Raw genomic sequence first — 16,727 nt, 5'->3', positions numbered from 1 at the left:
CATGACCGTTAGCTTGCACTTAGTAGGCAGGGCAGGGAGGACAGAACCCAGTTCTCTATGTGATCAGGACGCATGTCCTTCCAACTTGGCAGTGTTTGGGGCTGGAAACCGAAGTCTGCAAATGCTCAGAGCCCAGGGAAGAGGCACAGAAGGGATGCGGGTGAGGATGGGTCCGCAGAGTCAAGGCAAACACAAGAAAGAGCAGAGGCGTTTGGCGAAAGAAATGGCAGAGGAGAGAGGCAATAAAGAAATGCAAGAATCTGAAACCTGACAGGTGCAGATGTGAGGCTCATTGTTAATGGTTGTTTTTCCCAAAGTGAAGAGAATTCTTTGGGCGGATGTGACCTGAGAGATATTAAAGCTCCATGTCTACGAAACTGGTTCAGAGCAACCCGTCATCTTTCGCAAGGAAAATAGAAAAATGTACTCGTATTTCTTAGTGTAATAAAATCATTTCCGATTTCAGGAAATTAAATGCAGCTCACAGGACTTTCTCATGATTATAATCTAAGATCCGGGATAAGTGAGAGCATGGCATTTTTTATGTGCAGAAGACACACTTTTAAAATCTGCAGAGCCCCGCTCGAGTGAGAACCAGTTTCTCATTCTGCGCGCGAGCGGTTTCTAATTAAACAATTCGCTGCAAACACATCACCGACCGGGGCATTGACTGCCTGGCGTCTGCGCAGATTACAGAGAAGCTGCTTGTCCCTGTGATTACCGGAAGTCAATTACTGAAAGTCAGTAATCGAAAGTGAGAAATCTACTTGCTACCTACATGGGTCCCTGCTAGCAAAGGACTCAGGGGAAGCCTCAGACACTAAGGAAAGTGTCCGTAAGTGTCCACGTCACTTATTGTGTAAACCAAAGAAGTAAACTGTGATGGGCGGGGAGCATGCGGGAAGTGCTCCTCTGCCGGTGGGATGGGGACAGCTTTGAATGATGTCGCGTGTAACCTAGGGCTGGAAAGCTAGAAGAACATCAGCCCAGCAGGACAACGGTCACTGTCCAGGAGCTGGGCAGGCTGTCCCAGGGCTGTGGGGCAGAGTGCCTGGCACAGGTGGGCCCAGGCTGGTGCGGCCAATACCAGACAGCTGCCACCCGAGGTCCTTCCTATGTCCGTGGGCCCCAGGCCTGGAATGCTGGAGACGCAGCCATCGGCCGTCATCCGGGACAATCCAAGACAAGACTTCCAGAGGAGGGTCCCAGGCCACCTCATCTCATTCATGTCCTTAGATTGTTTCTGAGGGTCCTCAGGTTCATGGACCTTCTTGTCTTAGGACAGGATGGCCTGTACCCCACGGAAGTTACAGAGCTTTAATGAAACAAGGTCCCAAGTGCACATAGCAGAGGAGGGAACACCCCTTAACCTGCCCTGTGGTAAGTCAAGTATTGGGGTGCTTGCTCCGGCTCAGACTTTCTAGGCTAAGTCACCCACCACCGTGGTCTGCTCTGATCCGTGAAGATTGGACAGAAGGCGCTGAGGAGCTAAGCCAAACATTCTGACACATTGCAGCCGGTTTTGTCTTGCGATTAAAGCCCTAATTCAGCCCCTGAGGGGCGTCCCTGCCAGGTCGCCGGAAGCAGTGTCAACGTGCTGCTCCTGGGGCTTCCTAAAGCTCCCCAGACGCAGGCCCTCAATGCCGCCACCTTCCAGCTTCACTGGGTTGGGCCCTTGTTCAAATACCAATAAATGGCCCTCGAATAGGAGTTGCAGAAATCAAGGCTAATGATACATCATTAACGATACAGCATCACAAGATACCTCACCTGGTTTTCAAAAAGCTCATGCAAACTTCCTATGTGTGTGTGCGTGTCTGTATATGTATGTGTGTGTATGTGCATGCATGCACATGTATTAGCATCCTGTGACATAATTCTATTCCCATCAGTGCCTCTATTTCTCTCAGTGACTAACACAAGCTTGTTTATGATGAACAACTGGCTTTGCACATGCAGTTTAAGTGCTTAATGAGAGCAAACAGAAAGTTGTATGTGGACTGGGATGGGCGTGGAAGGGGTGGGAGACAACAAGGGCACTGTTAGCGCACAGTCACGGACAAGGCACAGACCACGTGGGAAGAGTCCTTCACCCTGAAGAGCATCCTCCTCACCAAGACTCCCTAATGTCAGTCCCCTTGGCCCTCGTCCCTTCTTTCTGGATGACAGCCCTGGCCATGTGGGTACAATGAGCTAGGGAGCCCTGGAGGGAGGGGCACTGAAGGCTCATGGAGTCTGTGGGCAGGGGTCACTCTGGGCCAAGGATGAATGTCAGATGGGAAAGAGACAGTGAGCACGTGCACATGTCCCCAGACACAGATAGGAGGGCTGTGGAGCCAGCTTACTGCCATCGTAGTTGAGCGTGGCGAAGTTGGCCTGCTTCTCCGCACAGCCTGCGCTGTTGCACACCCTCATCTGCAGCTCGTACCACGTGGCTTCCTGCAGGTCGTACAAAATGTAGGACTTGGAGAGAGAGGTCCGCTGAGCCGTGGTCCAGACCGTGGTCCCAAAGGGTCTGTACTCGAGTGTGAAGGAGGTGATGGGGCAGCCGCCGTCATTCCAGCCAATGAGGTTCAGCCTCACGCGTGTGGTGTTGATGCTGGCAAAGAGCTCTTGCTCCTTCGAGAACTGGGGCTCTGTGGGAGGAGGCACAACAGGATCAGCTCATGGGACAGCGAATGAGAGCCGCCAAAGGCGTCATGTCCCCCGCAGGCTCCTTCCCAACCTAGGCAGGGGGCTCAGGACAAGTAGGGCTCGAAGGCCACTCCCAACTGGTCCACCATGGATAGGGTCCTTATGGCTCAGTAGGCTGTCTCCTGTAATGACCGAGGTTTGAGAGGGAACATTGGGTGGGTCAAGGTCATTTTCCTGTATCTTCTGGTTCCCTGGAGAATAATGCAATTTCACATATGCATGTCCTTGAGTGGCTCCCAAGGACCTTCTGCAGTGGGCGCACCTGTCTCTGGGGGTGACCTGACTCCAGAGAAGACAGGGTTGGATTTGGGAAATACCAACAGGGAGCCCTCACTGTCCGAATGCTTCATGCTGGAGCCCAGAGACCTCATGGCATTTCTGCATAAATCAGTCCCTCATCATGCGAACCCTCACCAGGTTATCTGAAACTCAGGTGCCCAAGAACATCTCTACCTGCTCGATTCTCGCGCCCCTGCCATCCAGCCCACAGCACTGGTTCAAATGCAGATGCCAGGGAAACCTGCAAAGACCCCCTCTTTACCTCCTCACCTACCCTTCCCTACAGCTATGGTCCTCCCTCGTCCTGGGGTCCAAGGGCTGCAAATTTCACCGTAAGATGCAATTTCCCTTGGGGTTCATCTCCTCGAAGGTCCATGTTTCAGATTAAAAACCCCCCACTTCACATGAAAGGTTAACAATCTATCCCAGTCACTTCCCACCTGCAGAGCAGGGTCTTTGAGGAGATATGAAAGCTACAGACAGAGAGGGTCTGGGGTGAGAAAGGGAGAAGATCACACTAGAAGGTCAAAGGGCAAATATCATATTTCATAGACACTTTATGTTGGCACGAAAGCCCTTGCTTTTCAAAGGACACTTCTTTTAGCTGCAGATGAGATATTAAAAATAAAATAAAATAACCAGAATACTCCATAAGGACGAGCCATCCCTCTCATTACTCTGTAACCCAGTCAAACCCATGTTGGGAATAACAGAGTTTAAACACACAAACAAACATGCAAATATGTGATGCATTTGTGATGCCAATGTCCCCTTCCATCTGGAAAACAAAGGAACTCCAGAAGTAAGAAGAAGGCATACGTACCTTTCCCTAATGTTTTCGCTTCTATGATTTCACTTATGCGCCCGGGGCCCACTCCATTTTGCGCAGTGAGTGTGAACTTGTACCAAGTACCGCATTTCAGGTTTTCCAGGCGATAAGAACGTTCGCTTGGGCTGATGGGAAAGCTTCCCCACTGCTCACTGTTATCCTCTGAGTATTGCAATATGTAACCTTCAGAAGACAAGAAATGCATTCAAAAGAGTGTTATTTGTTTCTATCAGCAGTTGGTTTTTGTTTGCATTTTTTAAAATATATTCTTTTTAAAAAACATATTTTTGTTGATTTCAGAGAGGAAGGAAGAGGGAGAGAGAGATAGAAACATCAATGATGAGAGAGAATCATTGATCAGTTGCCTCCTGCACGCCCTTTACTGGGAATCAAGCCCACAACCCAGGCATGTGCCCTTGACTGGAATTGAACTCGGGACCCTTCAGTCTGCAGGCCAATGCTCTATCCACTGAGCCAAACTGGCTAGGGCCGATGTTTGCATTTTGACAGGAGTTCTCAGAACACTCACATCTTGGGAGAACATCGGATCTCTTCTGGTCCCAGGAAAGTTAACCCAGGCCTGAGAAGTGCCTGGTGATGTAATGATTAGTGAGGGATTTAGGCCACACCCGGCATTACTATAGTGGCATTGTTGGGTGGTGTGGTGAGAATAAAACCACTTTCTGTCCGTTCCCTTTTAGGAGGTGGACTGGGCAGAGGGAAATGGACACTCAATCCCTAAACAGCTGCCCTTCAGAGCCCACGCACCAGATCCTTGGGCACGAGCACGGTCTGAAGCTGAATTGTCATTAAGAGACCAAAGCTCTGGGAAAGGGATATATTATCAATGGTGGTAGGGATCCTCTCTACCACCCTCTACTCATTCATAGCCACCCAGAGAATCGGCTCCGAACCCTGCAGCCCTCCCAGCATGGCGATGGGAACCTGGCTTCTCCTTGGTTTGAAAAACCCCTCTAATACGTCACATGTACTTTATGCACCTTTACTTCTGCTACAGGTTACAACAACTGGCCATTCCCTGAGCTCTAACTATGTGCGAAGCACCGTCCTCAGCCAGTTACTGACATTACCTCGTGTAACCTATGAAGTAGTGATTATGTCCTCTAAGGCAGCGATTCTCAACCTGTGGGTCGCGACCCCTTTGGCGGTTAAATGACCCTTTCTCAGGGGTCACCTAAGACCATCCTGCATATCAGATATTTATATTATGATTCATAACAGTAGCAACATTACAGTTATGAAGTAGCAACGAAAATAATTTTATGGTTGGGTCACAACATGAGGAACTGTATTTAAAGGGCCAGAAGGTTGAGAACCACTGCTCTAAGGTCCAGAGGAACACTCTGAGGTCCAGAGAGGTTAGGTGACCATCCCAGGGTCTGACAGATTCAAACATCAATGTCAGAATCTAAAGCTCATGCTCCTTGCCCCTGTGGTCACTGAAACATTCCTCCTTGGTATGACCTTCATCCCTGTTACCCCAACCTTCCCTGGGGTGAACAAATCCTGTCTGCCCTGTCCCTGTCCCCTGTCTCCTAAATGGTCACACCCAGGCAACCAGGGTCTAGCCTGCCTGGTGCTTGGTGTCCTTATATCCATCTTGCTCATGAACTCCATTTTAACACTGGCAAAGTGCTGCTCACTTCCACACTACGGAGCCGACTAAACCCACACTGGCAGCATCATCATTTGTCCAAACTTGTCACATGGAGATCACCATCTCTGACTCCTCCTCCCAAGTATGGTCAGTATCTTCCCTACTCCTTCCTCCTCGTCTTCCCTCTCACCCTCTGCAGCCTTAGTGTCCGTCCTCTCTCCCGAGCCTCAGTTTTTCTTCTGTGCCCCTGATCTTCACTCCTTGAAGCTCCTTTGATACCTGACAAATCTGGACAAATCAGGTGCCTGATGGGTCGGTGTGCTCCTGCTCCCACCGTCATATCCTGACTTCCGCTCCAGCTCTGTCCAAACCGCCTCCTTGGTGCCCTGCACATCATGGCTATTAGATTCCCCTTCTAAGCTCCTCCACTTCCACCACTTACAGGAAGCTCTTCTAACCTTTGGTGATGGGAACCCCCCTGCTAATGGCGTTGGCCACTGCTGTGTTTGGGGGATCCCTGGTTGCCTTTTCTTGGAAACTCTTCATGACTAAAACTAGCTTCATCTCTAAGCCCTTCCGCTGGGACACTCCTGTACTCCCTCTCCCATGCTCCACCGCCTTCAGGACCAACACTTCATTTTCTTCCCTTTCTTTCATTTCATTTTAGCCGAGAGCACTAGGGCCCCTCAGTGCCCCCACAAAAAGGTTCTCTAACAGCCTAGAACCTCCGGTAGACCATGTTTCTAAGGAGGCTGTTTGCACTCATCTTCTGACTTCCTGCTGCACCTATCCCCCCAGTCACCAGCTCTTGTCATCTCTGATCTGCTTTTCTTCCCAGCTGTCCAGAGTCACTTGAGGAAGTCATTGTGCTGTGATAACTGTGACCACTACAATCTGTGCTGTTTAGCTGCAGCTGGGGCCACCCTCCCACTTGGCAATGACTTTGTTCATCTACTAATGACTCTCCGTGCATTCACATGGCAGCTGTTACAAATCTTACCCACACTCCTCAAACCCACAAATGATCCTCACCCCTAATCATCCAACTATTTTTAAATAATAATCTCACCTCTTTCTTTCCTAAAAAAAGGAAAGATCCTCCCCTTCAGCCAGAGGAGTGCTAATAAATGTTTAACAACTGGCTCTTGAGGAAAAAAAAAAGAGTCCTGTTTGGTAGCATTTCTCATCTGTGTGGTGCGTAAACACCCAGCCTGGCTGCAGCCTGAGTGCAAAGCTGGGAAGGGATGTGGCACCCAGCTCGTGCGCTGGAAGGAGCTGGGAGCAGGGGCTTCAGCGTCCACTGGCTTCACCCTAAAATGCCCTGTATTTCCAGTTGACTTCTCACCCTACCTGCTTTCTCACAGAGAATATCCTCTGCCTTTGGGAATCTGAGCCTTCCATCCTCTCCCACCCCGTCCTCTTTGGTCACTCACTCAGTCCTCACTCTGTGCATCTGCAGCCTCAGCTGGGATGTCTCCCTTCCCTTGGTCTACAACTTGCTCAGAATGATGCTTTCCAAACTCCACTAATGCTAGAATTACCACTGTCTCATTCCGTCATTACAAACCTCCTTTATTCCGTTCTACTTTGCACTCATTGCAAAAGCTCTGGACACATCAACCATTTTCTATCTAAACTCTAAGTTCTCCAACATTTATTCCTGTACAAGAACAGTAACTGTGGTTACTTGAATGAATGACTGAGTACATGAATGAATGAATGATATTGTGTTGACAACATGGGGAGGAAATGGTATGCGGAATCTCAGGGGGGAGGTTAGCACATTTGTTTTTGCTTTCTATTCTGCATTTGTTACTCTTTCACTCAGGAGACACAACGATGATTTTGCGAATGGGATTCTGTGGGTGAACGATGCATTTCAACAAATACCATCACAGTAGATGTGGTTTCTTGTGGAGGAAATGGAAGAATTCATCAGAGAATGTATTTTTGGGAGGAATAAACATAAGATTATCGGATGAGGATGTGTCACTTTACAGCCTGTGGATAATGACAATTAATCAATGATTGTGGACAACCTATTCCTTTTTACCTCTGATAGAGCTGCCCCCGTTGTCCCCAGGGAGCCAGGAGAGGGTGATGGAAGAAGATGTGGTTTTGGACACTGTAAGCCGAGGCTGATCTGGTGGCACTAGACAGGAAACAGTTGTTAGAAAACAAGAATTAGTTTCTCACATCTTTAATCTTCCTGAACAGTCATTTACCAAGTCACGTCTATCAGCCATTCATTAAAGAAGTGTTCAAGGTTGCCAAAATATGCAATTCACTTCTGTCAAGATGTCTATTTAGTTGATATCCTGGGCTAAAGAGATAGAGCAGAGTGAATCTATTATTTAAAGGAAATTCAACGACATTTCTACTTGGATTTATATCTAACTCATTTCCTCACCGATTCCTTGAATTTCTGAGTTGCTCATCACTAATTGAAATCTTCTTTAAAGTTACTAAGGAGACATGCAGTATTTTACCCTGTATTTCAACCATGATTATAGTGAGAAAGGTAAGTGGCATCCACTTAGCTGCTCTCTCCTCAGTGATGCGAAAGAGGGAGGACAAGAATGGCTTGTGGGGAAAGAACTACAACATTTTCCACTCTTTGTAGCTACTCCCCCAAGACACAACACACACACACACACACACACACACACGCCGAGCTCCGAAAATCCAAGGTGTGCCATTGAGCAGCAGCATCTGAATTACAATGCTCATAACAGGGTTTGAAGATTGCATACTTCTAACCAATGGGCTTTGATCTTATTTTGGATTAGCTCTGAGGATAATAACGCCAGAGAAATTCAGAATCAGGTTATCCAAATTATAGTGACAGCTTCCCATAAAATGCCCTTTTCTTTACTTCTGAGGGCAGCCGGATATATGAACCCAAAGACATGAAAAGTAGACCCATCTCTTTCAAGTCACAATATGGTGTCTATGTTCTAAAATGTTCTGGAGTTCTCCTGACTTCAAGTTAAAATTTCAGATCAATTTTGCATTAGTTTTTTAAATAGTTATAAAAACTAGTAACTATTAGTTTTTCTTCTTCCCGTCCCTTCTGCTGAGGACAATATTGATTTTATTTTCACTTGCCGTGATTATTACTGTGACAATACTTAAATCCAAAGATGTCTTTACCAATAAAAATCAGGTGCATTCACACAGGAACCCAGTCAATGGCCATTTGGGATTTTACACTTGATTTTAATTTACAATCCTAAGTTTGTTGTGTACTTTTATGTATGCTAAGAAAAACTCCACATGTTTTATTAAATACACAATTAAATATTACAGCAATATAGAATTTAGTGTCCTTTTTACATATTGCACATAAGAATTGAGTTAATCAGCAGACATCAAGGGCCTCAGTTCAGACTTGCTTTTTGTGTTTTCTGGGTTACACTTATACATATGCAGAGTGAACCATGCGATTCGTGGAAGTTATGGAGAACGGCTTTGTCAGCGAAGCTCACGTGAAGGAATATGAGACCAGCTCTCTATCTGCAAAAATGGAACGGGTGTGACCTCTGGAATCATGAATGCTTTCTATTTGCTTTGTTTCATTATATTTTCCAGAATGAACATATGTACTTTTTGCAACACGAAAACAGCAAGGAGTTTTTTCTCAAGGCTGACTTTTAAATGTGCTCTACCTGCTTCTGCCTACAGGCATGGATATGACAAATATCATTACAGAGAGCCCCACCGTTCTGTACCTTGAACTTGTAAGTTTAAAATGATCTCGTCGGAGCCCCAGTTGTTATTGGCGATGCAGCTGTAGTAGCCGGAATCCTCCGCCTTCACCGTGCGGATGACGAAGCTCCCGTTGCTGAACACGCTCCTCCGCCCATCAATCGTCACCAGGCTGGGCGTCCCGTTACTGCCTCACAGGAAGAAAAAGGCACAGATTAAAGAAATTACAATCCAGGTTAGCTGAGGTTGGGGAAGAGCATAAAGACTCTCTTTGAAGCAAGCAATGCGTTTGGCTTCATAAGAACTAAACTATGATTCTATCATGAGAACAATCAGCTGAATTGTGTTCTTTGTAAAAAATGCTATGCTGACGTGAGTCCCTGTCCAGGGCCTGGATTCACACATGTCCCTGCCTGCTGTGTCCTCCACCACGTAGACACCTGTGACTGCCTCTTCCTGGGGATTCCTTCTGTGGGGACAAGTGCCATTGACCAAGTCATACTATGAACAACTGGATTTTGGGATCTCTTCTAGATTCACTTAATGTTACAGTTGTTCGTGATTTTGACATTAAAATGGACAGTGGTATGTCAAGGGGTGACAAGTTGGCCCTAGCATGAAGGGAGTTCCCTCATCATCATTCCCAAGGCCACGGCAGCGATTGTCCAGCCGTGTGGGGTCACCTCAGGGAGAATGCCACCTGACCTTGGGAGCTTACATCCTTCCTTTGGATGAACTGACTTTAAAAGAGATGAGAAAAGTGGTCGCTGGGCCAAGACCATTATTTCAATAGTTGATGTCTTTTGAGTGCTTTTATTTGAAAATAGGTACTCTTCTGAATCCATTTTATATCAAATCTTTACGCTCTCTAGTGAATTCTCAATCCTTTAAGTCCTATTTTTTTCCTTTGAAGAGATGAAACACTTTAAAAAGTTACACGGTCACAATACATCTCACCCACTTTCCCCCCATCTTCACTGCTATTATTTTAATAATTACTTTTGGGAATGAAACCAGATTTTACATTAGCAAAGTCCTTATTTCTTACAGTCCCTTCTCAGAGCGTTTGAGTTAGGGCTAGTGGGCCCATTATCTCGGAAGGCGAAGAGATAAGTGCTAAGTCTTACATACCCTTGGGCACATTCATCTCAGTTATATGAGAAATTTACATGAGAAGGTACAGAAAACGTCCACAGAGGATACTGGGTTGGTTAAACTATTTTCCTTATAATCCTTCTTTTATGAACTTAAAGGCTCTGAATTTAGGGAGGATTTACATAGTCGATCAGTTCCTTTTAGTGCTGGAGCCCAGGTCCCTTCCCACCCTCTCTTCTCTATCTGGGAAGAGTGGGCAGGTTTTGCAGCTTTCACTGGACCCAACTCAGTGTCTCTGGTGCAATGTCTTAGCTCCGCTGACGGCACACATTGGGTTACTGGTTACCTGTCTTTCATCCACTTCACCGCAGGTGCGGGGTCGCCCACAGCTTTGCACGGCAAGGCGATGTCCTTCATCCACGGGGTCGTGACCGTGCCGCTGAAGGTCAGGATTCGCGCAGGAGCTGCACGCCAAACAGAGAAGCCCGATTAATGTGCAGACCTGCCTACACAGAGGTCAAGATAACTTTCCCCAACACAGCAGCACCCCAGCAAGGGGCCTGCAGCCCTGCCCGTGAGCATCCCTGTCCACGCCAGTCTCTGGCACCTGGGTTTGAAGACGGCATTTTCACTGGGAGAACATACAAACAGCCGAAAATCCCCACTGTGGCATTTTCCCCTTCTATTGACTAAACATGAGGAGCCCACATTAATTATTTGGGGCTTCATAAGCCCAGTAGCTCCATCCCAGGCTGTGTTTTCTATGAGTCCAATTATTTTTCAAAACACTTTATTAAACAATTCATCTCAACACCCAAACTGCACATTAAAAGATACTTTTAATATCAGAGAGAGCAGGCAATACAAAGCATAAAGCTCTGAGGGACGGGAAGAAGTAAAACTGGAACAACTCCTATCGATCAATGTTCCGGCCTTTCCTGACGTTATTATATCCACTTGATCTTCAGCACGACTACCACACGTTAAGGACAATGCGCATTTTCAGAGGGGCCTCCCTTGAAGCATAGCCCTTTGCTCAGGTCAGTGATGATGAGGCTCCAACAGGCTGTCATTCCCAAGTGGCAGGAGGGCCCAGAGGTAGAGAGGAAAACCCGGGGTGGACCTGTGGCAGCAGAGGCCTCCTTGTAGACAGGAGGGCAGCACAGACAGGTTCCTGTGCCACCTTCTTGCACGAGACACAAAAGTTAAAAGAGGCACCAAGATACCCGCCTTCTAGAGGCAAAGCTAGTGTCCATCTCTGGGACACTGCTTTCTGGGACGATCCCTCCAGAAGCTCAGCCCGGCCACATCTGGCCTGTGACATCCTTGCTACAGCCTCCATGCTCTCTCTTTCTCTATCTACATGGCTGGAGATGAAGGACCCCGGGACTTCAAATACTGCGATGGAAGAAGCCTAGATCCCTGAGTCACCACATGGAATGAGCCACCTAGGAGAGCCACCTGTCCAGAAATACCTGCACTGGGCTGGCTGTGTTTTTATGCTGAGCCTCTGAAACTCCCGGGATGCCGATTCCACAGCCAGGCACCCCTGTATCCCCGGCATCGTGCCAACGTGCAATGGGCACTCCAAATCATTGACCAAATTACCAAATGGTATTTCATCTCCCCAGACAAGTCCTACTCCTCTGGAAGTGGCCAGTTGCCAGTTGTGACTCCTCTGAGCATGTCACATCCTCCTGCATCAGCCAGGCTGGTTCTGGCTATGTCTGGAGATGTAACATTGGACACACAAAGTAGGGAAGAGGTAAAGCTATTGCTACTCCTATGTCCATGTTGCAGTTCCTTTTTTACCCCACAGAGCAGTCCTTATGCCCAGTGATAACCAATGTTTTCTAAACGTTAGGCCAGCTGGATAGCATGACCAAAGAGTACAACTGACAAAAAAATCCACTAATTACTTTTCTTACCAACTATACGCTTATTTTCTATCTGCCTTCAGAATGCGACACCACTCTGTTCCTTCCCCTCGCTACGTTGTGCTGCTTCTTTCTCAGCTTTCACAGTTATGAGTACAAGAGCTTGTGGAGGTAACACTGGATCTGGGCAGGTTTATTTTCTCCTGCAGGCACCTCTAACCTTATTAGTAATAAATTGCCAATGTGATATATTCAAAAGTCAGGGGGCACCTCCTGCTGGCCTGGGGTTGCGATGTAAATAGCTTTACTCATGAGGAGTGGTAATTTAGGGGGACCCCAAACCCCGGATGGCAGCAATGACCAGGGGAAAATAAGAATATTCTGTGCCCATATGTATGTGCCTTTGAGAACCAGTATAACATCTCAGGGTAAAGATCAGCATATTCACTTACAGGAACTTTTTGTTTGGTGACTCCAACTTCCCACTTCTACTCAAGGTCTTTGTTTATAGCATTCTATTAATGGGAGAAGAGCACGCAATTTTCTTATGTTTGTAAGGTTCCAAGTTCTATAGACCAAATAGAGACCTTTCCGTTTAAGAAGTGTGATAGCTAGTTTTGAGGCAAGTAGAACTTCCTTGGGAGGCTGCTCTGTGGTGATTTTCATTACACAAAAGGGTGAATGCGGTCCCCTTTTCCTAATTTTCCCAAAGGCACCCTGAGCTGAAAGGCCACTCACCCTTAGTGCTGTGCTCACCTCTAGGAGGATTCTTTTCTGATTTTCCCCAAAGCCCAGTGCCAGCCACCAGCAACACTATTTCTCGGGCTGAAATGTGGTAACATGTGATATTCTGGCTTACTTGATGTTTAGGGCATTGTACGCTTTAGTTCAGGTAGAACAGAGACTTTAAAACCAGCCCAATCACAATGGCCAACGAGGTCCTTACTACGGTGGCACACCTTTCGCTAACGGCTCTACCGTGATGATTTCACTGCTGTTGCCTCTGCCGGCTGAGGTCACGGCCACCACCCAGACGCTGTACTGCCGGTTCCGGCTCAGGTTCGGGATTCTGTAGGAAAATGAGTCGGGAGAGGCTTCGAACTCGCTGATCACCTGTGACAGGAGACACAAATGTTCCCACATTCAAGAAGGCAAAGGGCACAAACAAATATCCCCAAAGAATGGCTATTCACATGTTATCTATCATCAGAGTCAAAACCCTCCTCTAATCCTTCTCCAAAGGCTGGGTTTGCTATGTATATGGCTATGTCTCGCTGTGTCTAGAGAGGGATGCTCACGGGTATGAGAGGCCTCCGGGGGAGGTGTGCACTGCACATGACCTCAGACTTATGTTAAACAGCGTCACTTATTGATAAATGGTGCATAATTCAAACATTGTGGACACGTTCAAGCGGTGGCCACATTTAAGAGAAAAAGCTAAATGGGGGGAAAAAATTAAAGGGAAGCTCACTCCGGACAGTAAAACATATCTGTTTGATTAAATCTTTCTCTTTAATGCTCAGTCCAGAATGCTTGTTCCGTGAAAGAGGGACGAAGCAGGTAGCTTCCTTATGAAATGTTCCCTCAGTACTTTAGTACGAGCTATGAAACCATGGATTGTATTTACAATTCATTAATTGTCTTTTTATTGGATACCAAGTTTCCCCACACAACGATCTAAGCGTGTTTAAATTGACTTGCTAATTTCTACATGCATTTCAATCTGTGACAATCCTTTCCAAATACTGGGAATGTTCAATGAGAAGAGATCGATTTTACTTCCAGATTTCTCCTGACACTTCAGCGAGGCAGATGCATCAAAGACTGAAGCCTTACATGAGCGTGGAGGGGTAGAGAGAAACAAAGCAGAAGTTGACTCTCTAGGGCCACAGCATAAAGAATTGCGGGGTATAGACAACGGCTCTTAGGGGTCAGAGAACCAAATGGGGTAGGAGACATGTGTGAGGAAGGAAGAAAGACACTTTTTTCAATATTTAAATACCTAAATGTTGAATTTTCTTCTAGGAGATCTTTAACGCTCCAGGGTCATCATCTTTAGAGTTGACAGGGATATTAGCCATTCTAGAAGATTTCATTGTGCCCAAACTGTGAATGAATCTAGAATGTGTGAATATGATTGGGCTACACATTTGTTTTAAGGGAAGATGTAAGTGTTAGTTCAGGACCCATGGAAATCCAGAAGCAGCCAACATTAAGAAAGCTTTGGTGCCAGGGATATGACTTTCCATAGCCATGGTTCTTGATGGGGAATTCTACCCCATTGCTCATTTTTAAAAATACATATATGTTTTATTGATTTTTTACAGAGAGGAAGGGAGAGGGAGAAGGATAGAAAGTTAGAAACATCGACGAGAGAGAAACATCGATTCAGCTGCCTCCTGCAGACACTCTACTGGGTATGTGCCTGCAACCCAGGTACATGTCCTTGACCGGAATCGAACCTGGGACCCTTTAGTCCGCAGGCCAATGCTCTATCCACTGAGCCAAACCGGTTAGGGCAATGGCTCATTTTTAACTCAGCTCTTTGCCTGGCACAAGGAAGGAAACAGGGCATCTGTGGACGGGGGTTGCCAATTAGCCTGTGCCTATCACACATTCCTGTTAGCCACTTGAGACAAAGTCTGTTCTTCCGCATCTAAAAAGTATTTAAACACGCCAATTTGATCAGCATCTGGAGTTAACCTAGCATTTATTAATTAGCCACTCTCAATGCACACGGCTCTCAGCAGTAGCCACGTTATTTATTTCTTGGCCCATCAGAGATTGTGGAGTAAGGTGAGCAGATTTTTCTCTAGAGCTGAAGTCACATGACAGGATCAACCCATAGCATTCTTTTTTTTTTTTTTTTTTAATATATTTTTATTGATTAAGATATTACATATGTGTCCTTGTCCCCACGTTACCCTCTACCCCCCACGCCCCCCACCCCCGCTCATGCCCTCACCCCCCCGTTGTCCATGTCCATTGGTTAGGCCTATATGCTTGCATATAAGTCCTTTGGTTGATCTTTCCCCCTTACCCCCACCCTCCCCTACCTTCCCTCCAAGTCCCGACAGTCCAATCAATGCCTCTCCGTCTCTGGATCAGTCCTTGTTCATCAGCTTATGTTGTTCATTATATTCCACAAATGAGTGAGATCCTGTGGTATTTATCCGCTCTCAAGTTCCATCCATGCTGTGGCAAATGGTAAGAGTTCCTTTTTCTTCTTCCTCTTCTTAAAGAATACCTTTCAGCATTTCATATAATGCTGGTTTGGTGGTGATGAACTCCTTTAGCTTTTTCTTATCCGTGAAGCTCTTTATCTGACCTTCTATTCTGAATGATAGCTTTGCTGGATAAAGTAATCTTGGTTGCAGGTTCTTGCTATTCATCACTTTGAATATTTCTTGCCACTCTCTTCTGGCCTGCATGGTTTCTGTTGAGAAATCAGCTGACAGTCGTATGGGTACTCCCTTGTAGGTAACTGACTGTCTTTCTCTTGCTGCTTTTAAGATTCTCTCTTTATCTTTTGCTCTTGGCATTTTAATTATGATGTGTCTTGGTGTGGTCCTCCTTGGATTCCTTTTGTTTGGGGTTCTCTGCGCTTCCTGGACTTGTAAGTCCATTTCTTTCACCAGGTAGGGGAAGTTTTCTGTCATTATTTCTTCAAAAAGGTTTTCAATATCTTGCCCTCTCTCTCCTTCTGGTACCCCTATAATTCTGATGTTGGTACGCTTGAAGTTGTCCCAGAGGTTCCTTACACTATCTTCATATTTTTGGAATCTCTTTTCTTTTTTCTTTTTCGGTTGGGTATTTTTTGTTTCTTTGTATTTCAAATCTTTGACTTGATTCTTGGGATCCTCTTTTCTGCTGCTGGATCTCTGTAAATTATTCTTTATTTCAGTCAGTGTATGCTTAATTTCTAGTTGGTCCTTTTTCATGTCCTCCATGGTCTCCCTATACTTATTGAGGGATTCATTAAATTTATCGGCGGTTTCCATAAAATTCTTGAAAAACCTTATAACCGTGGCCTTAAACTCTATATCCAATCGTTTGCTTTCCTCCATTTCTGCCATTTGTGACCTGTTTCTTTGTCTCCGCATTTTGGTTGCTTCCCTGTGTTGATAGAGTGGCTTTGTGTGCTAGGTGTCCTGTAGGGCCCAGTAGCTCAGCCTCCCCAGTTACCTGAGGTGGACACTCTTGGTGCACCCCCTCGTGGGCTTTGTGCACAGTCTTGTTGTAGCTATGCCTTGGTTGTTGTAGGATCACTGGGAGGAATTGACCTCCAGGGCAATTGGCAGTGAGAATCAGCTGCCCTGATGATGCTCAGCTGTGTAGCAATGCAAGCCGCTGTGGGGCCTGGGCCTTGTCTTGGAAGCTCTGAGTCTATCTGGCCCAGCTGCGGTTAGGTAATTACAGGTTGCAAATGGCCGGGGCATTCATATGCAAAAGCCTCTGCCGCAGCCTGGGTGGGGCGGGGTCTCAAGGAATCAAAGGGCTGAGAAAGCAGCTATGGCGGAGCCTCAGCCCTGCCCTAAGGAGTCGCGAGTCCCAGTGTCCCGGCAACGGCTGCAAGCACCTCTGAGGGAAAGCTGCTCTCAAGCTCGCCCGCTGCCAGACAGTCCAG

General features: G+C 46.6%; 1 protein-coding gene across 1 annotated transcript in view; it reads right to left on the bottom strand.

Annotated features, from left to right (window-relative positions):
* Positions 1-16,727, bottom strand: part of DSCAM (DS cell adhesion molecule) — a 360,122-nt gene that overhangs the window by 48,562 nt on the left and 294,833 nt on the right. Inside the window, exons 19-24 of the mRNA XM_036348591.1 lie at positions 13,060-13,213; positions 10,570-10,687; positions 9,152-9,315; positions 7,474-7,572; positions 3,797-3,985; positions 2,346-2,636 (exon numbers count right to left, since the gene is read on the bottom strand). Coding sequence (XP_036204484.1) covers positions 2,346-2,636; positions 3,797-3,985; positions 7,474-7,572; positions 9,152-9,315; positions 10,570-10,687; positions 13,060-13,213 — 1,015 coding nt within the window. The remainder of the gene's footprint in view (positions 1-2,345; positions 2,637-3,796; positions 3,986-7,473; positions 7,573-9,151; positions 9,316-10,569; positions 10,688-13,059; positions 13,214-16,727) is intronic.

The sequence above is a fragment of the Myotis myotis genome, unplaced genomic scaffold, assembly GCF_014108235.1.
Source record: "Myotis myotis isolate mMyoMyo1 unplaced genomic scaffold, mMyoMyo1.p scaffold_m19_p_2, whole genome shotgun sequence".
Taxonomy (NCBI): Eukaryota; Metazoa; Chordata; class Mammalia; order Chiroptera; family Vespertilionidae; genus Myotis; species Myotis myotis.
Note: the sequence above shows the minus strand (reverse complement) of the source record. Positions and strands in the feature narration are given on the sequence as shown.